The sequence below is a fragment of the Oryzias latipes genome, chromosome 11 (genome assembly GCF_002234675.1).
Source record: "Oryzias latipes chromosome 11, ASM223467v1".
NCBI lineage: Eukaryota > Metazoa > Chordata > Actinopteri > Beloniformes > Adrianichthyidae > Oryzias > Oryzias latipes.
In genome coordinates this window covers 25,820,803-25,841,545 of record NC_019869.2, presented here as the reverse complement: position 1 = coordinate 25,841,545, position 20,743 = coordinate 25,820,803, and the positions used below count along the sequence as shown (strand labels likewise).

Here is a 20,743-nt window from a genome sequence, read left to right as displayed (position 1 = left end):
CAGAGCACTGTCTAGTGGGTCTAGATGACCCAACTCCCAACGGTAAAGTGCCTAGGATAGCACAAGGGTTAATCAGATTTCAAGTAGCAAATTTCAATCCCTCAGTGAAAAGAGGTCATGTGTTCAAATACAGATATTTCCACATGAAACCAGCAGACCATCAGAGGTTTGGATTCTTCCAAACAGAATTCTGCAGAACATTAATACCAGAACACGGACAGTTTCTGCACAAAAATACAAATATTCCTCTAAATCCTAGTGTAATGGGAAGGATAATCTGCTCTCATTTAACATCTTCAGACCAAATGTCAGGACCAGGGAGCCTCAGGGTGGGTCCCGCCTTCATGCTCGACCCCGTGACCCTGAACGGGACCAAGCGAGTTTACAGATGGACAGAAGTTCTGGACAAGCATTCATTGATCGAGTTTCCATCACATGGAAATGGACATGAATAATGACTCCAATAGAATCTGAATGTTGCTTTTGTTTTGTTAACCTGCTGTTGAAGACAATGAAATGAACAAACGTTTGCAACAGCTTCAGCCTCATTCATTTGGTTCCTGCAGTTCTGATGTTTGTACCAAAAATGACTAAGTCACACATTGACATGATCACAGCTAAATGAGCGCCAGGCCTTCCAGCAGGTCTCCATTTGCGGTCCAGACCCACATTCCTCTTCAGAGCAGCCGTCGACCCTGATATGGAGACCATCATCTTCCTCCACCTGAAGTCCTTCAGCATCTTCAGGGCCCCTGATCAACAGAACCAAATGGCGTATACTTATCTAGCGCTTTTCTACCTACAAGGACAAAGCGCTTTACAGTCACAGACCCATTCACCCAGTCACACACACATTCACACACTGGTGGCCGCTCTGCTGCCAAACACAGGCACACGCCTACCACCAGAGGCAAGGTGGGGTTCAGTGTCTTGCCCAAGAACACTTTGACTCATGGGCATGCAAGGCGGGAATTGAACCTGCAACCTTACGATAATGGGTTGACCGCCCTACCGCTGCACCACGGCCGCCAACATGAAAAGGATTTAAAGAATCGTTCAACTTTGGGTTAAAAAGGCTTTTTTGTGTCATGCAGATGTTTTGACAAACCACGTTTACCTTTAGTTGATAAAGATGCGGTTTGATCAAATCTGAGCTCCGTTTTCAGGACCAGAGCACTGCTTTTACTGAGGTAACAGCGCCATCTTGTGGGTGAAGGTGAACACTTAACTATATAGTTTTGGAGTCAAATGCAGTTTTGTTTATTTCCATGTTTTTGGGGGAGAAGTGGCTTCTTTGCTGCCCTTCTTCCCAGTCTTGGCCTCACTGTGCGTGCAGATGCGCTCACATCTACATGCTGCCGTTCCTGAGCAGCTCTGCAGTGGTGGCACGCCCATCCCACATCGTCTTTAGGAGACCATCCTGGCGCTTTCTTGGACGTCCTGAAGACTTCTTAGCAAGAATTCAGACTCTGTCCTTGATGATTCTATATATTGTTGATGTAGGTGCAACTCAGCTGCCACAATATCGTCGCCTGTGAAGCCATTTTTATGCAACACAATGATGGCTGCACGCGTTCCTTTGCAGGTCACCATGGTAACCAATGGAAGAACAATGATTTCAAGCATCACCCTCCTTTAAACATGTCAAGTCTGCCATTCTAACCTCATCAGCCTGACAGAATGATCCTGTGATCGTCAGCATTCTCTCCTGAGCTAACAATACGATGCCTGAAATGATCTCAGCAATGACATTTTGGGGATAAAGTTCATTTTCACGGCCCAGACGGAGAATGCAGTTCATCTGATCAAGTCTTCATAACATGCTGGAGTTTATGCAGATGCTGTTAAAACTTAAGCAGCGACATTTCCAATTTTCAACATTTATGTAATTTTCATAACTTTTGGCCACGGCGACTTTAAGTTTAGAAAGTTTTAAACGCTTCTGTTTCAGGGATGCTTTGCTCCAAGTTAGTGTTTTTGCAGCTAAACCCCTCCTAAGTCTCCTCCTACTGTCACCTGACACCCAGGGATCAACATTGAATTGAGAACTGTTGGTTTCCTTCTTTATTAGCATATTCTATTTTAAGTGGATGTAGCTAGATCTTGTAATCATACTTTTATTTGCTCTGCACTTGGTTGGACCGGAAACAGAGACATACACGTTGTTTCACCCTGTAATGAAATGACAGACAGATGCTGGAATCCTTCCACCTCACAGACGTCCTTTCAGGGAAGAGGAAGACAAGCAGCTTTCATTTCAAACCATTTTATTTAAAAACTCAAAACATCTAGACGACACGCAAAGAGAGACGATGTTAACAAACACACAGCTTCTCCGCCCCAGAGGATGATGGGAGGGCTGAGCGGGAACACGAAGGCAGAACTCAGCTGAACTTGGCTTTGGAGAAATCCATCTCTGGATGCTGAGCCATGAACCTGCAGAGGAAACGGGGCAAAGGTCAGTCAACGCTGAGCTGGGGGTCATGCAGGTCAAAGGTCAGTCATCACTGAACTGGGCATCATGCAGGTCACATTCAACCAAAACAAATGAGCTCACCTTAGAAGAACCTTAACTGACCGTTCTGTGTCTGAGTTTAAACACACAGTTCAGCCAGTACTTAGTGATATTCTGAGAAAATACTCTGAGACCAGCTCCCATAGTATCAGTCCTAGTATAAATAACTGTTTGTTCATGATGCCTTACAAGCCCTCAGGAGTACACTTGATATTGTTGCCCCCTTGAAACCTAAGTTCGTCAGACAAAACCGAGTAGCACCGTGGTTTAACGCTGAAACTCGTTCTCTTAAACAAGAAACCCGTAAGTTGGAAAGAGAATGGCGCCGCTCCGGTTCAGAGCAGTCTCTGGATATCTGGAAACATAGCTTATTAAATTAAAAAAAAAGCTCTGCGTAGAGCTAGAAGCCAGTACTATTCAACCTTAATATCAGAGAATGGAAATAATCCAAGATTTCTTTTTTGCACTATTGCTAAATTAACTCGCAGTCAGAGCTCAGTAGAACCACATGTTCCTGTTTCTCTCAGCTCTGATGATTTTCTTACATTTTTCGATAGTAAAATCTCAAATATTAGACATAAGTTAAATCAAGTTATTCCTACTATCAGCCCAGAACAGGCTGAAGCGGTAGAAATGGAGGCATCCATAGAAACCTCTGTAACATTAGACTGCTTCACTGCTGTGGATCAAGCGGAAATAGCATCAATTATTACGTCCTCCAAATCCTCGACGTGTCTGTTAGACCCAATTCCCACTAGACTTTTTAAAGAAACTTTTCCCCTAATTAATGATCCCATATTAACAATGATAAATGCCTCTCTGGAAACGGGTTACGTGCCACAGTCTTTTAAATATGCAGTTGTTAAACCTCTTCTGAAAAAGCCCAGTTTGGATCCTAGCATCTTGGCCAACTATAGACCGATATCAAACCTGCCCTTTATTTCTAAAATCCTAGAAAGAGTTGTAGTTAAGCAGCTTTACTGCCACCTACAGGACAACAGCCACTTTGAAGACTTTCAGTCGGGGTTTAGACCTCACCACAGTACGGAAACTGCACTAGTTAGAGTCTCTAATGACTTGTTATTGGCCTCAGAAAAGGGACTACTTTCTATTCTGGTCCTGTTGGACCTCAGTGCAGCCTTTGACACTATCGACCACGGTATTTTACTCCATAGATTAGAGCAGGACATAGGGATCAGAGGATCTGCTCTCCAGTGGTTTAAATCCTATCTGTCCGATAGGTATCAGTTCGTTAATGTAAATGGCCATTCCTCTCAGTGCACTCGAGTCAACTATGGAGTCCCACAGGGCTCAGTTTCAGGACCCATCCTGTTTACGCTTTATATGTTACCCCTAGGAAACATAATCAGGAAACACAGCATTCATTTTCATTGTTATGCCGACGATGCGCAGTTGTATTTATCCATGAAGCCTGACCAGAATGACCAGATAGAGAAACTGAACGCCTGCATCAGTGATATCAAGACCTGGATGACAATTAATGACCTCCCCTTGAACCCAGAAAAAACTGAGGTCATTATACTTGTCTTCAACTGAAACTACAGACTCACTTTTTCAGGATGTCTTGCTTCTTCTGCTCTTCAGACGTGGGCAGGCCCATGGACTTCTGCCTCTGGTCGTACATCATCTTCTCCACCATCCCACGCGTCTCTCCGTCCAGATCCGACAGCTGTTCAGAGGGGAGCAGCGAGGACATGAAGGACCCGGCATCCAGTCAAACGCAGACAGATTCCCTTACCTTTGAGTTTTCAGGACAGATCTTTTTAGTGTTCATCTCTGGATCTGTGGTCACGATTCGGCTCCACCACTCCATTTTATTAATCTGAAACAGAGAAAACGCCATCAGCCTGAAGGCCGCGGAGCGCCATGCCGGCTACAGCGAAGGCTCACCTTCTCCAGGTGGACATTCACCACCTTCCCGTCGTCGATGAGCCAGGAGCTCTCCTCCACCTTCACCTCATTGTACAGCTGACCTTCAACCACCGGAGGGTGTCCCTTCAGGCCCACCTTGATGGAGCGCCGCTGGACGTCCACCACCACGTCTTTCCCTTTGATGCGGAACTTCACGTCGAAAGGCACCGACAGCTGTGGGCAGAGTTTAAAGCATTTCAGAAAGCCCTCACCTCTGGAGTCGGCCTTCAGGGACGGGGGCGGAGCCGGCCTACAGTGACGGGGGCGGAGCCGGCTTTCAGTGACGGGGGCGGAGTCGGCCTTAAGTGACGGGGGCGGAGTCGGCCTTAAGTGACGGGGGCGGAGTCTGCCTTAAGTGACGGGGGCGGAGTCGGCCTTAAGTGACGGGGGCGGAGTCGGCCTTTAGTGACCGGGGCGGAGTCGGCCTTTAGTGACCGGGGCGGACTCGACCTTTAGTGACGGGGGCGGAGTCGGCATTTATTGTCTGGGCGGAGTCGGCCTTTAGTGACGGGGGCGGAGTCGGCATTTATTGTCTGGGCGGAGTCGGCCTTTAGTGACGGGGGCGGAGTCGGCATTTATTGTCTGGGCGGAGTCGGCCTTTAGTGACGGGGGCGGAGTCGGCCTTTAGTGACGGGGGCGGAGTCGGCCTTTAGTGACGGGGGCGGAGTCGGCATTTATTGTCTGGGCGGAGTCGGCCTTTAGTGACGGGGGCGGAGTCGGCCTTTAGTGACGGGGGCGGAGTCGGCCTTAAGTGACGGGGGCGGAGTCGGCCTTCAGTGACGGGGGCGGAGTCGGCCTTCAGTGACGGGGGCGGAGTCGGCCTTCAGTGACGGGGGCGGAGTCGGCCTTCAGTGACCGGGGCGGAGTCGGCCTTCAGTGACGGGGGAGGAGCCGGCCTTCAGTGACGGGGGCGGAGTCGGCCTTCAAGTCGGCCTTCAGTGACGGGGGCGGAGTCGGCCTTCAGTGACGGGGGAGGAGCCGGCCTTCAGTGACGGGGGCGGAGCCGGCCTTCAGTGACGGGGGCGGAGTCGGCCTTCAGTGACGGGGGCGGAGTCGGCCTTCAGTGACGGGGGCGGAGCCGGCCTTCAGTGACGGGGGAGGAGCCGGCCTTCAGTGACGGGGGAGGAGCCGGCCTTCAGTGACGGGGGAGGAGCCGGCCTTCAGTGACGGGGGCGGAGCCGGCCTTCAGTGACGGGGGCGGAGTCGGCCTTCAGTGACGGGGGCGGAGTCGGCCTTCAGTGACGGGGGCGGAGTCGGCCTTCAGTGACGGGGGCGGAGTCGGCCTTCAGTGACGGGGGCGGAGTCGGCCTTCAGTGACGGGGGCGGAGTCGGCCTTCAGTGACGGGGGAGGAGCCGGCCTTCAGTGACGGGGGCGGAGTCGGCCTTCAGTGACGGGGGAGGAGCCGGCCTTCAGTGACGGGGGCGGAGTCGGCCTTCAGTGACCGGGGCGGAGTCGGCCTTCAGTGACGGGGGCGGAGTCGGCCTTCAGTGACGGGGGCGGAGTCGGCCTTCAGTGACGGGGGCGGAGTCGGCCTTCAGTGACGGGGGCGGAGTCGGCCTTCAGTGACGGGGGCGGAGTCGGCCTTCAGTGACGGGGGCGGAGTCGGCCTTCAGTGACGGGGGCGGAGTCGGCCTTCAGTGACGGGGGCGGAGTCGGCCTTAAGTGACGGGGGCGGAGTCGGCCTTAAGTGACGGGGGCGGAGTCGGCCTTTAGTGACCGGGGCGGAGTCGACCTTTAGTGACGGGGGCGGAGTCGGCATTTATTGTCTGGGCGGAGTCGGCCTTTAGTGACGGGGGCGGAGTCGGCCTTAAGTGACGGGGGCGGAGTCGGCCTTAAGTGACGTGGGCGGAGTCGGCCTTAAGTGACGTGGGCGGTGTCGGCCTTAAGTGACGTGGGCGGAGTCGGCCTTAAGTGACGTGGGCGGAGTCGGCCTTAAGTGACGGGGGCGGAGTCGGCCTTAAGTGACGGGGGCGGAGTCGGCCTTAAGTGACGGGGGCGGAGTCGGCCTTAAGTGACGGGGGCGGAGTCGGCCTTAAGTGACGGGGGCGGAGTCGGCCTTAAGTGACGGGGGCGGATTCAGCCTTTAGTGACGGGGGCCTTCGTGTTCCTTTCCATGCGTTCACCATTTTATGTATTGTGTGTGTGAATCATGAAGAACTCACATCGACTTCAGACAGCGTCTGCGTCCACTTGTAGTTGGGCAGATCTGCTCCATTCCCAGAGTTTGGCTTCAGCTTTCCCTTGTCCTTCTCGTCCTCCTCTTCCTCAGAATCAGACTGAAACACAGAAAAAGCCAGAGATGAAGCCTGAGATGAAGCTGTCCTCTTCATCACCAGCAGAGCGCCACTCACCCCCTTCTCTTTGTCTGCCTTGTCCGGCGTTTTCTCTGCGTTTGCTCGTCCCTCCTCCTTTTCGTCGTCTTTTTGCTTTTAAAAACACAGAAAGGTGAACATCACAGCGGAACTTGTTTTCTTTAAATCAACCTTCATAAAGAATCAAAGAGTTTACTTTGTCCAGCTCAGACTGCAGTTTCTCTGCTTCTTCGTCTGTCAGTTCCTGAATTCTGGGTCCATCTTGGTTTTTCCTCCTCTCCTCCTCCTCCTCTGCCAGCTTGGCGGCTCTTTCAGCTTTCTCCTTCTTTTCCTTCTCCTGTCTCATCTGCTTCTCCCTCTGGGCCTTCATGGCTAACTTGTTGTGGTGATCGAAGGCTTCTTTGACCAGCTGAAAGAGGACAGAGAGGCTGGTGAACGGAGGACAACACGTCCGTCCATCTCCAACAGGCAGAAGCTCCGCTCACCTTCTCTGCTGCACCAGAGTCTCCTCCGATGAAGAAATCTGTTTTACGTCGGAGGAAGCTGAAGAACGTGTTCACTAACTGTTGAAGCAAAAGCAGGCTGTGAGCTCAGGCCAAGGTTTTCTGCAGAGGACGGTGCAGAGCTCTCAACCACAAAGCCTCTCTGTCCTCCACACCCAACTCACCTGGACACTTTGGGATTAAACCGTCGCCTCAGGCTTTAAATTTAAACATTCCAAATGTTTCAGAAAAAGTATATTTTTTCTATTTCCCCAGCAACGATTATTCCTAACAAAACCTTAACTTACCACACAAAGGGCAAAAAGACTTCTGCTACACACAATACAGTCAAATAGTCATTTTGATGTCATTTTTTCAAGTATCTGACATGAGGAATTTAACATTGAGGAACAGACAGAAATCCTATTAGGTTATTTTATAATTCAGATTTTAAAAATGAATCAATTCACCACTGAGGTTGATGAAAAACAGTCATTTAGTCCAGAAAAAGAACAAATATATGAATTTCCTTTTGAGAACATGGAATTGCTTTGCAGTCAGTAACTAAAGCTGCTAACTGGAGGCTGATTGCAGACTAAAACTCTGGACTTCTGACGTAAACATGCTCCAAGAAGGCTGAAAAAGCTGAACTTTAAGAAAGAGACAAATGTCTGGTCAATTATGATAAGGTTAAGATATTTCTAAAGTAAAGCTTATTTAAATTACTGGTTCTCAAGAGCAAAGTTTTGAAAGATGTTATGTCCATTACTGAGAATACACAGGTATAGTATCCGGTCAAAAAACATCAAATTGAAGGAAACTGAACGTTTAGTGGGGATCTCCGTAAGGAAACGACTTTTTCATAGCAGAATAGTTAAATGAGCTCAAAGCAATGTGGATTTGAAACTGAAAATCCTCCAGACTTCCTAACGGTGTCAATGTTGACCAGGTGCTGCGGCTCCTCAGCATTTCAGCCCATCATGATTAGCTTCGGCGTTAGCATCTCGGATCTACGCACCTCCTGCACTCCTCCTTCGTGCTGCTGCGCCATAACCAGCAACATGCCGTCATACTTCTCCTCCTCATCGCCCATGTTGGTGGTGGATTCAGAAAAAGAAGAAAGACTTTTGGTAGAAACAAGAGAAAACTTCCCTCGGCGCGGCAGTGAGAGGCTCTGATCACGCTTGGCACTTCCTGGAAACAAAACTCCGCCCATGGCCGATTTGACCAATTGGAGCAATCCCTTTTAAATGACAAGTGAAATGTCCAATCCGATCGAGCTTCCGCTCAGGCGGGACCGGAAGTTCCCTGCGCAGGAAGGAATCTTCTAGATTAAAAGTCTGACAGTTTTAACTATAGATAAATTCTATTTTTACTTCAAACATTTTTAGACGCTATAATTTTATATTCAAAAAATGTTTTCATGTTTTGGAAAATATACCTTTCTAAGTTTGTGTACGTATTAGAAAAAGGGTTAAAACCATGGTTTTGAGGAGGATCATTAAACTTGACATGTGCCACATGTTAGCCATGCTTAAAACAATGCATAGTTTATTTGTCAAATAAAAATAAATCATTTGCCGTAAAAGCTTTTTTAAACAGATCTTTCCAAACAAACTCACTGGTTAAAAGCAATGTCTTTATTAACAAAAACAGGAACTCCATGCACATCATTTATGAGCCAACATCCTTATTCTTTTATTTCTTTGAAAATGTCTGGAGTGTTTTAGTCCGAGTACCTGCTGTGGAGACATTTTCTTCTACAGATAAAACCTGTGGTTTATGCATCAGTAGAGTTTGTTGTTTACCACTGCAGCAGATGTGATGGGCAGCGGCGTGACGTCATCATACCACGGTTTAAATACAAACTATGTTTTTGGAAAACTTATTTTTCCAAAAGGTGAAACAGGGTTATGTTCTTCCAGCTGTAGCTCCAGGCTCACATGGAAAACCCCAGAGCGGAGGTCCTCTCATCATCTGCTCTTCATCAGGACAGGACAGGCAGGTTTCATGCTGCACTGAAATTCCATTTATTTTATAAAAAACGTAATAATAATAATGGATTGGACTTATCTGTGCTTTTCCAGACGGTAAAAGTGCTTATAATGGGTCCTTTATTCCTTCATGCTTGGTTGTAACTACTGATGTATCCACTGCTGCTCTGAGGCAGACTGACAGACAATTAAAAAAAAAAAAGATTAATTTCTCCTCTTCCTTAAACCTATATGTACAAACTTTTGTTCTTCTGCAGTTCTTCATGCCCACACTTCTACCATATTGTCTTGCCAAACTGTTTTATTCAAATAAAACCCTATTTTCTTTTGTGTTGCTTTTTAAAATTTAGGAATAGACTGAGTATTTATCTAAAATTCTTTGAAATCGGATGAAAAACATAATTCTTATAGTTTTTAGCAAAAAGTAAAAGAGTTCCCAGTTTCACTTAATTTATTTCACTTAATCAGAGTTTACAGATTTAAAAGCAACAAGTTATTGAAAACATTTTAAAGCAAAGAAAAACATAGAATGCAGACAAACTGTTGTGCTGCATTCAGCTTCATCAACCTTTCATGCAGAGGTTTTCTGAACATCTGGTTTCTTTTAACCTACAATAAAACACACATGCTTGCTCTTTTTCCTGGGCCATACGATGGGAAATGTGCAGATCACATGAAAGATTACAGACGTTCATCATAACCACATGAGCCAGGAACAAAACACACAAACAAATAAAAACAAGCTACTTTTGATTGAAGAACCAACTACAGTCAACATTACAAGAAAATCATCTGAAATCAGAAGCTTATGAGCTAAAAGGTTCACCTGGACTTCATGCTGCTGCACTAAATATTCTAAGAAAAAAAAATTCCCCACTCTTCTGAATGAAATACAATCAGATGAACGTTTGTACAACCGTGAGCTCGTGATGCAAACCAAAATACATAAACGTATAACAGAAGATACCTTTTTCCTCCATTGAATATTCATTCAACTAAAAAGAATCCTGTGCAAATCTGTCTGAAGCTAAAACAGCACACCGTCCTGAGAAATCTTCCAAAAAGAGACTTTCAACTCTCAAAAGCTGAGGCGGGAATGCAGCTGCAGCGCCCTCTGCTGGCCCTGGGAGGTCACTTCCAAAACAAAGACGGATCCGTTTCCGGTTTTCCATGCAAAACATCCAGCCTAATCCGACACGAGAGAAGGAAAGCTACCAAAAAACATGTGGTCAACTTCAAACAAAAGAGCCTTTTGTTTTATTTTTTTTCTTTTATTGGGGGGTTAAGCCACCAAACAGTTCCTGAGGGCGGCTGTGTCTGCAGCTCACCGCTCCCCCAGGGGAGGGGTCAAATGCGGAGAACAATGGTCCTTTCTGCAAGAAAAACCCTCTCAAGATAAATGTCCTGAAGTAGATCGTTGATGTTTCTTATGCTAACTGTGAAACCAGTGGAGAGCACAAACGGTGAAAAACAAAAGATGGAAAAAGTTAAAGCCCTCTTTTTCGCTTCTTGCCAACAAACCAAATGAAGCCGTTTTATGGTTTGATTTCACCTGAAGGACCCTCTGGTTAACGCTGTTCCTCTGGGACATTCAGTGAGAGCACAGGATTAACGGCATGAAGTCATTCTGTTACCAGATCTGTTCTCGGTATCCGTGACAACGACGGAGTAAAACAGCCCAAATTAAGAGAAGACAAAAGGAATGTGCAACAAACCAAACAGATGAACCAAACCCACACACAAGAGAGTCACATTTCAAGGAAGCTTCATAAGCAGGACGGCAATCAAACATTTCCGGTGACCTCTGCCTGTGGGAGGAGCTTCCCATCCTTCAAACAAACAACGTTTAACCTGCATAAATACGGACACAGAGAGCCCTGAGTTCATCGGCGTCCTCTAGACAATGTGAACCTTCACATTCTCTTCCTTCTGTCCTCTTCAAGACACAGAGCTGGGCTCAGCCACGCCCTCCAGTGCAAGTGCAACTCCTTCCAAAGTCCTGCGCATGGCGGTCAGAACGGCCAGCTGGGCGGGGGCGGGGCATCATGTCCTCACCGAGGAGCGGAACAGAGGCACGCCAGAGGAGTCCGCTTCTGTGTAGGAGTAGCCTGAAGGGGCTCCTGAAGAGTGGCCTGACAGAGAAACAAGCAAAGACAGGCTAAAGATGGTGAACAGGATGCTGACCCGCACGCCATTTCCCTTTTTGAACCAAAAGGATGGTCTAAAAATACAAGCCCAGTCACTGGAGGCAACCACTGCATCTCCAAACCAAAGTGTTTCAACTGTTAGCTCACTCATCAGTTTTTGAAATCTGCTAAAGTTTTTAGTGCATGAAACGCTAGAGGGCTGAAGGGGGGGGCACAGAGCAGTCAGGCTTCCTGCTGAAGCCCCGACCTCGCCAGGCCTGTCACGGTTCTCCACGGTGCTCAAACGGAACTGGATCACTCCTTCCCAAACCAACTGCACTGCAGGGCTGGAGCAGACATCATGAGGACGATGTGGAGTTTTTGGACAAGCTCTTTGATCCATATGACATCTGTACCATGACATCCGTCACGGTTGAGGCTGAAGCTTTGGTGGACGACGGTGATGGGCGCTCCGTGTCTGCGATTGGGGTTTGGAGGTCTTTCACCACATTTTCATCTCTTCTAAACTTTAACAGTCTGGTGGCTGAGGCTGATCTTCAGTGGGACATCCCATCAGCACCAAGCTGGTCCAGATGACGAGTCTGATCACGTGCCCATGAGCATAACCATGAGCACTGTGCATCATAACCAGGAAGCTCCTTTTGACACAGATTTCCTCCCTCTCTCATAACGGTGCACATTATAATGGCTCCCGTTTAGAATGTCAATGAACAACATTAAAAACGGATGGATCAGGAATGTTCACATCTGAAGCCTGAGCAGAGAACAGATCCAACTTTAGGAGATCCTACAGAGCATCTAAACATGTCCGGAGTTTCCTCAGTCACTTAAATCTGACGGAGGATTTGGAATCAGAAAAAACTGTCAAAAGTTTCAGAATAACATTTCACAAATGTGATTTCATTTCAAAAATGTCTCCTTGTGCTCGGCCTGCAAATCACAATGTAATTGTTATCGCGATATCCAGCTGTGCAATATCCCAGTAGACGGAGAAAATTGTGATAAATTGTTACTTAAATGTGTTAAAACAATCTTCTGGTAGCTTGGAGTATTTCAGAAATCCAAACAATCCCTTTCTGCATTTGACCAATGGATGGAGGCCTTTACATCACTGACCAATCAGATGGAGCTTTATGTCAGATGTTTGCCTCCTATGTAGACGAGGGTCATTTGGAGAACAACTTGATTGATGTTGACTCTGTTGCAGTGAAATGGAAATGATGTATTTAGTTGTTCTGCTGTTATGTGGTCATCATTATATTGATCATGGCGAATTTTCCTCACACGGTGCAGCTCTAGCTTGTGCTTTTTAAAATGATATAAAGGAAAGGAATGACATCATCACTTTCTGCAGCTTTTTGATCAGAGCATTACTCAGCCAAACAAATGCTCCACTTTTCATAGGGTTCTCTGTAAATTCTGGGGCTTGTGGTAGAGTGTCTGCCCTGTGACTGGAAGGTTGTGAGTTCAAATCCACACTGGAGTCACATCAAAGAATCTGAAACGGGGACCCAGTGCCTCCCTGCTTGACACTCAGCATTAAGGGGTTGGGATTGGGGGGTTAATCCACCAAATGGTTTCCGAGCAGGGCGTGTCTGCGGCTCACCGCCCCCCCCAGGGGACGGGTCAAATGCGGAGAACAAGTGTCACACATCTAAGTGCGTGACAGCTAATGAGGCTTTAACTTTTAAGACCAAACTAATGTCTACTGATGTTTACTGAGTTGATACGTCTTTGTATGAATGTATAACTGCTGACGGTTTTGCTTTGATTGCTTAAATAAACAATTTCAAATCAAATCAAATCAAAATAAACCTTCCAAACGTGACCAAAACTTCAGAACCCTGAATGTTTATCAGCCCAACAAAACTGGTCCTTCAATAAACTGACCAATCAGACGCCTCAAAAAAAGTAGGTGGAGCCTGCTGGTCTGGTGTCAAATGCTCTAAATGTTTAATTGACAGATTTTCCTGGGTTCTCTTAATCTTCCAACAAACTCATTCCTGATTGGTGAGAGTGGTTTCCATAGAAACAGTGACTCAAACCAACTCAGACCAATAAGGAATGGGCACAAAAGTGGGTTCAGGAAATGGATGGATGATTGATGGATGGATGATTGATGGATGGTTTGATGGATGGATGATTGATGGATGGATGATTGATGGATGATTGATGGATGGTTTGATGGATGGATGATTTGATGGATGGATGATTGATGGATGATTGAGGAATGGGTTTAAGGATGATTGATGGATGGATGATGGAATAGGAATAATGGATGGACTACCAGACAGCCGTCTGTCTTTTGTGCTGTGGACTGCAGATTAGTTTGATTTTTTCTACACTGCAGCTTATTCTATAACCCATCAGGCCTTCGGACTCTATGTGTTGACTCGTTCTCCAGAGGAGACTCCATGATCACATTCTGAACACAAGTCTGTTATCTTGAAGTGCTTTTAAATTGTAAACCACTTCTGTTTGACCTGCCTCCATAAACGGGTCTCTTCCTGTAATTCCTGAGGACATTTGCTCAGGATCTGGTGTTCAACCTGAGAACATCCACTTCCTGATGCCGTTAGCTGCCTACAGCTCTGAGGACATGCAGGGACAGAGATGATGACAAAATGTGACATACAGAGAGGAACTGGCAGGAAGGACTGAACCTGCAAGAGGATCTTTGCAGATGACGCTGCATCTTTTGGTGCCAACAGACATTCCTTTAAGGTGAGCAGACTTCCATGATCACTAAATCGGGATCACTGTTTTGTAGGTTTTAGTTTCTTTTTCAGTAAAAACGTGTTTTAGTGTCTGTGTGCCAAAACCAACATTCCCTCTGCAGCGGAAACGCAGGTGAATTCCCAACACATTCCTACGGACTTTGACGTGGAGCCTCTGCAACAGTGCCACTTTTAGAACCGATCTTACACAGGAATTGATCCGATCATGCTTTAAAACCAACATTTTACGAATGAGGACAGCCGTGTTCCCCCCCCTGTCACTGCTCTCATCTCCACCAGCAGATGTCTGCCCACTCTCCTGAAGCAGACTTACCTCCGTTCTTCCTCCACATCTCCCTGGCAAACTTGTCTGTCGAGGTCTGCTCTGAAATCTGGATGTTTGGATTGGACCTGTAGTCGTCTTGAGGAAACAGAGAAGGTTTGTGATTTTCTCGTCTCACCGTGGAGGCGACTCCGGTCGAAAAAGGAGCATCAGATCTTACTGTTGTTGCTGAAGGTAAAGGAGGTGCTCCCGTTCATGGTCTCGTTGCCGCTGTCGGAGAACGTCCTGGAGACGGGCGGCCGCTTCTTGTTGCTCTTGCGAGTGCTGATGCGGATGATGCCGCGCACCAGCCTGTTCTCAGCCTCCTGCTCGTCCATTTTGTGCTCCTCTGCCAGGGAGTTGATCAGCTGGTTGATGGTCTTGCTCTTCCTCAGGAACACAGAATCGGAGGTGCACCTGGCCAACTCTTCGATCTGGTACTCAGAGTAGAGCTCCAGCAGCTTCTTGGTGATCAGGGAGTCCACGTCTTCTTCACCAACCTCCCAGTCATCAAACTGTATGGAGTCGTGCAGTGAGTGATAGCTGGGTTGAGTCTGGACCACAGAGGGAGGAACGTACGATGGCGAAACGGTCTCAGTATCCATGAATCCTTTCAGACTGTCCACTTTAACTCCACCGATGAAGATGTCATTGAAGGTCTGCGGGCTGATATCAGTCGGTTCTGCTTCCTTCTTGTGGCTCCCTGGATTCCTGGCTTGGAAGCTCACGCCCTCCGGTTCCTCTGGAGAGCTCTCGTTTGGTCCCAGGCAGGGAGCGAGGACGGAGCGCTGGCAGAGCCGGTACAGGCCGCAGGTAAGGACGCTGCACGCAAAGGTCCTACAGCTCCTCGGAGAAGCACAGGGATTGCAGGTCTGGGCAGCGGGTGAGGACTCAGCTGAGCCCGGAATGAAGCCGATGGTCTCAGATTCTTTGGCGTCCTTCAGGTGAGCTTTGCGGACCACCTTTGGTTCCGGAGGAGGGAGTCGTTCCTCCTCTGGGTCCACGCAGCGCTCCCCATGAAACGACTCCTGGCTGCAGGTGCTGACAGCAGACATGACTTCTGCTGCAAGGACAGGGAAAGGTCCAGGTGAGGCAACATCCAACTCACAGTTTTCTTCCCATAACTCCAAAGATTTCCCAGAATGCTAAGGGTATTTACTGTATTCTAATTCCTAAGGGTGTTACAAATAATTGACTTATTTGATGAATTGATTTATATTCCTATGATCCATCCAGGTTGATCTGCCTGAGGCAAGTTGTTAATCAAATAGACCTATACCATTAAAAATGTGTTTCAAAATAATATAAATGGATTATAATCTATACTGATAAAGTACCATCTGGATTGAGACATAGGTTTATTTTACTATAAGGTAAAAATGACCAAGTTCCTCAAGTTTTAAGAAAGTTCCCTTTGGATGTGGAAAAACAACAGTGGTGAACTTTAGGAAACTAACATGTGAATGGATTTGACATTCATTCTAGTTTACTTGTTTGTTTGGACACATTTACACTTGATGATCTTGCCCCCCACCCCTCTCCAACCTTCTCATCTGAGTACACTGAACTGAAATGCATCGCTGCATATCCCAACAGACTGTTATACTGTACCACACACCTTCTCCACAATCACCATATCCACCTTGAAATAACTGAACTGGACTTTGCATTGCTGCACATCAACATCAAGCTGCTATTGACTACAACACCTGTGTACACTGAATGTCTTACTTTTGATGTTGCACTTTGGTTAATTATTTATTGGGTCCAAAAAGATGCTTCATAGGTTGATTGGTCACTCTAAATTGTCCCTAGATGTGAGTGTGAGAGTGATTGGGTGTGTGATTGAGGACATTCTACCCTGTCACAGACTGGTGAACAGTCCAGGGTGTCCCCTGCCTCCATCCACAAGTGGCCGGGATAGGCTCCAGCAGCCCCGTGACCCCGAAAGGGACCAAACAGAATAGAAAATGAATGATGAATGAATGAATTTATAGGGTTATTTATTTGGTAAATAGGAGTTTTTTCACTTTGAAATAATTAGGGTGATAGTTAATGCTCCAAACACAATTTGATTGTTCATTAATGACAATGAAAAATAAATTAATCTGAATCCAAGAATCTGGAAAACTTCACTGTTCAGTATCAGGTATTTCTGTCTGAGTCACAATGGTGGAAGTTTGGATGAAGATGATCTGGATCCACTTTAGGTCAGTCAATCGGATCGAGAACCACGAATTATGATACGAGTCAGATGGTTGAATTGAGTCGTTTTCCTGTTTTTTAAAACCTGGTGGATGTTTAACTTCTGGAAACCAGTGATTTGAAATGCCTGCTGCATGTCAACCACATCACACCAACCATAAACCACTGCAGTTTACACCGTTATTTCAAATTCACTGTAAATCCACTGAGACAAACTGCCATAAAGGAAAAAATATAGTTTCAGTAACATAATAATAATAACAATAATAATGGAATTAATGCATCTGGGGCCTGTTTCAGAAAGGAGGTTAAGTGTAAACTCTGAGTGCATTAACCCTGGAATCAGGGAAACCCTGGGTTTTCTGTTTCAGAATGGGAGGTTTGTTAAACCAGAGAAAGCAGAGTAAGTCAAACCCGTTTCTGAAAGAGAGGTAACTTATACTCGGAGTCAGTATCCATGGTTACTTATGCTGTGAACCTAACCTGGTCGGGAACAGGTTTTATTCTCTAAACTCAAGGTTTCTGCCGGTCCCCTCCCCTTTTTAAAGACGAAGCGGTATTTTTCGCTTTAACCTTCATTGCCCACATTTCCGTCACACAGAGACGGTCTAAGTGACAAGAATGGCTTGTCCTTTTTTGGAGGACCCAATAGACGAGGAGGCTGCATTAATTCCTAGAGAATTACATTTACGTCATGCGAGGATTTTGAGAACCTAGACTCGATTTTTTGTCATTTCCCCATACGTTTTTGTTTGAGCGTTACCGTTTTTCGTTGCAGTCAATTACATATAAACAATGAAAACAACAATAGATATGTATTGCTATGTAGATGTTTCATATTTCAAATATTGTCAACAAAGCCTACATCCATGACATGCTCAAATCTACCTGATTGAATTATGTTTTTATTCTTCATTTTTAGCTGCTGCCATGTTATTTTAATTCCTGCAGGATTGCATCTACATGAAAATGAAATCAGGGACATTGAATTAGATTAATGTAACAATTACTTTTTGGAAACACAATTTGCTAGCACTGCTTACTTTCTTAATCCCATATAAACCTATACCACTCGATCAATACAAGGGTAGACAAAAGCTTACTTTTAAAAACACAATTGAATGTATAAATATTAAACTGACCTACGTTTGCAAGAGGGGAAGGTTAACAAAAAAGTCCTCTAAACATTACCGACGTTAAATGCATTTTCCCGCAGATTGGTTCTGTACACTATGCAGCATTTCATGCAATTACACCAGGAATAACACTTCAAAAGTACATCTAAATATCGCCATTTTTTATTTCACACCTTACGCTATTTAAAAAGTTATTACAGCCAATATTTTATAACAATGATTTAAATGCAAACTTGCGCATTAACTTGAGCAGCTATGTTTTCCACGCTAACTGTCTCTGTTATGCAGATAGAGCGGTGTTGCTTGTCTTCCGGAATATGTGCTCATATTCACTGTAAAGGCCCGTACACACCGGGACGAATTTCGCGCGCGATTTTCGCCGACGTTTAACGCCTCGTGACTAAACAGAGGGCACCAATGAGAGTGTGCACACCGACGCGAAGAAACGCCACGCGTCAAAGCGTAAAAAAAAAAAACACCGCGGGTCAAAGCGTGAAAATCTATTCGACCAATGACAATGCCGCTTTTGCACACGTGTCTGGAGCTTCTGAAGTTACAGTAAAACACAACTTGGGGGCGCTCAAACACAAAACTGCCTTGCTGAGCACACATACCAGCGAAGAAGATAGACGCCAAGTAGCGTCTACACTGCCGCGAAGAAATAATGACGGACATTCTAAAATATCCCCGAACCAAGCACCAGTTGGAGCTACTGATGCTTGAAATATTCATGTTTTCTTTGTATTATTCTGACAAGCGCGTAAATACTTGCTCTCTTCTTCTGAGTGAAAAGCGACTTTAAGAAGCGTAAAGTTGCGCATCGCCACCTTGTGTACAGGAGTATTTCTGTTTACATTAAGCGCCATCTAATGTCAGGGAATGAAATTGCATGTTCACTCGGCTCATCGTCAGCGAAAATCGCCTGGGTGTGAACACAAAAAACGTGGCGAAAAACGCTGGCGAATAACGCCTGGCGAATATTCGTCCCGGTGTGTACGGGCCTTATCTCTGCAGCAGCATGTCAAGTTCAGCTGGCGAAAAATACGCAGACCTCTTTTTTTCTTTTTTTGCCATGGTGACTCTTAATATCTGCGCTCCATTGATAATGGCTTCTTATAGTCGCGGTGTGGACACTTAACTCCGAATCAGTCCACTCAGAATTGATTGACCTAACTCCGATCAGCTTCTCTGAAACAGAAAACTCAGAGTTGTTAATCTCTCGATTGACCAACTCAGAGTTCAAGTTTAACCTCAGAGTTGGTTGAACCTCCTTTCTGAAACAGGCCCCTGAACTTTTCCAGACGTTGGGCTACATTGGGTTTACGTTTGTGTCTAAAGCTCCATAAGAGCTGCTGATTTCACTGCAATGCGATGCCATTTCAGCTGATTTTGCTGTAGCTGGAGCTAGGGTAGCACTTAGTAGCCATTTGTATCATTTCTTAGCTGGGAAGCACATCTGAACCAGTAAAGTTTCCCCCATGAAGCGCAGACACCAGCAGAAAATGTCTGATGAGAGCCAGCCTGGTTTGCGTAATCGAGCCGCCGTCTCCGTGTGTCAACAGTAAACACCGGAAGTGGTCCATGCCTGACAGCACAGGTGGACGCGCCACGCTCGTCCCTGCTGCCCCGGGGGCAGCAAAGCAGCCCGGCAGGTTTACTGGAGCATGTATGAATAGAGCCGAAGACAACCAGCCGTTCAGGCATCACATTGTCACTGCGACACCATCAAATATGTTCGAAACAAGCGCGTTTCTGCTCACCTGCAGCCCCGTGTTTACCTGCAGGGCCCGAACAGAACCACTAGGTTGTCGGTCCCAGCAGAGACCGGAACCACTTTGGAACACCAGCAGGGAAAGTTCCCACCAGAAATCAATTATTAGATCAATTAACGCATTTCTCCCCTTTATTTTCTGAATAGAATGAAAACGAAACTTCTTTAAAAGTGTGTGGGGGGAGGGGGGAGCTTGTTCCGAGCTGTTTACGTCAATAAAAAACTTGAATTTATTCCAATCCAATGAATCCCCACTTTGAGTTGGTTTCTTCCACGTGTCGCTAAGTGTGATCCAGGAGAGCGTTTGTCACGGGAGGTCAGAGCTTCTTCCTTCCTAGACTTGTTTTTTCATGGCGATTTGTGACTGACTGCCGCCCGCTGCTTCCTCCATTAGAGGACCGGGAGTTCTCACCTTTCCTCGCGGATCTGACTGCTCCAGCTGACTTCCGCTGGAGGGACGGATCCTCCAGCTTCACGCCAAATGCCAAAATGTTCGACCCATTCCGACGCTCTGCGCTTTCCGCTCCGACCCAAACAGCTTTTCCCAAACTTTGGGCTCAGGTCTGCCTACCTGAGCGTCAAGGTGCAGGAAGCGAGACAGCTACCTGCAGGAGGCTGGACTTCCGGTTACAGGTCTCTTTACAAAATAAAACTCAGGTATGTGCAAGAATGAAACCAACCTCACCGTAACAATGAATCCATGAACCTCTTTCTATTCCTACAATCCAACCAGACAGATCAGTCTGAGCCATAATCCAATCGAATTGACCTATACTGTTAAAAATTCGTTTGAAAATGAGATAAAATGATGATAATAGAATTGAAATAGGAAAATACCATTTGGATTGAGACATAGGTTTATTTTGCTATAAGGTAAAAGTGACCAAGTTCCTCACAGCAGACAACACGCATGTGATACCAGTCCATCATTCCAGTCCAATGTGTGGACAGACTTTGAATGAAGTCATGTGACCATCCAGTGTCTAGAATGTTCTAAGAATGTTCCCTTTGGATTCTTTAATATGGAAAAACAACAGTGGACTAAACTTTAGGAAACTAACATGTGAATGGATTTGACATTCATTCTAGTTTACTTGTTTGTTTGGACACAGATTTCATTTCCACTTGATGATCTGGAAGAAATCCAAGAATCTGGAAAACTGTTCAGTAGCAAGAATTTCTGTCTGAGTCTCATTGCTGGAAGTTTTG

The 20,743-nt window shown here is 46.1% G+C and overlaps 2 protein-coding genes across 3 annotated transcripts; both read right to left on the bottom strand.

Moving 5' to 3' along the window:
- Positions 1 to 2,250: 2,250 nt before the first annotated feature.
- On the bottom strand, positions 2,251 to 8,457 carry nudc (nuclear distribution C, dynein complex regulator). The gene is made up of 9 exons (XM_004074405.4): positions 8,261 to 8,457; positions 7,246 to 7,323; positions 6,957 to 7,169; positions 6,800 to 6,874; positions 6,611 to 6,724; positions 4,427 to 4,621; positions 4,275 to 4,358; positions 4,087 to 4,205; positions 2,251 to 2,436 (listed from the first exon to the last, which is right to left on the bottom strand). The coding sequence occupies exons 1-9, from the start codon at positions 8,333 to 8,335 to the stop codon at positions 2,385 to 2,387; spliced, it is 1,005 nt and encodes a 334-aa protein (XP_004074453.3). The 5' UTR covers positions 8,336 to 8,457; the 3' UTR covers positions 2,251 to 2,384.
- Positions 8,458 to 9,669: 1,212 nt separating this feature from the next.
- Positions 9,670 to 20,160, bottom strand: LOC101172423 (keratinocyte differentiation factor 1). Of its 2 annotated transcripts, none has more exons than XM_004074415.4 (4): positions 19,947 to 20,160; positions 14,604 to 15,482; positions 14,435 to 14,521; positions 9,670 to 11,368 (listed from the first exon to the last, which is right to left on the bottom strand). In XM_004074415.4, the coding sequence occupies exons 2-4, from the start codon at positions 15,475 to 15,477 to the stop codon at positions 11,280 to 11,282; spliced, it is 1,050 nt and encodes a 349-aa protein (XP_004074463.1). In that variant the 5' UTR covers positions 15,478 to 15,482; positions 19,947 to 20,160; the 3' UTR covers positions 9,670 to 11,279. The 2 variants fall into 2 exon arrangements, with proteins under 2 accessions (XP_004074463.1, XP_011479662.1); XM_011481360.3 differs by having other exon boundaries at positions 14,604 to 15,485; positions 19,947 to 20,159.
- Positions 20,161 to 20,743: the final 583 nt, after the last annotated feature.

Bases quoted from the DNA above. Each gene is read 5' to 3' on its own strand.
- nudc (XM_004074405.4), bottom strand. From the start codon at position 8,335: ATGGGCGATGAGGAGGAGAAGTATGACGGCATGTTGCTGGTTATGGCG. The intron at 7,324-8,260 runs GTGCGTAGATCC...TTGCTTCAACAG, and splicing joins ACGAAGGAGGAGTGCAGGAG to TTAGTGAACACGTTCTTCAG. The intron at 7,170-7,245 runs GTGAGCGGAGCT...GTCCTCTTTCAG, and splicing joins ACTCTGGTGCAGCAGAGAAG to CTGGTCAAAGAAGCCTTCGA.
- LOC101172423 (XM_004074415.4), bottom strand. From the start codon at position 15,477: ATGTCTGCTGTCAGCACCTGCAGCCAGGAGTCGTTTCATGGGGAGCGC. The intron at 14,522-14,603 runs GTAAGATCTGAT...TGTTTCCTCAAG, and splicing joins CTTTACCTTCAGCAACAACA to ACGACTACAGGTCCAATCCA. The intron at 11,369-14,434 runs GTAAGTCTGCTT...TTTCTCTGTCAG, and splicing joins GATGTGGAGGAAGAACGGAG to GCCACTCTTCAGGAGCCCCT.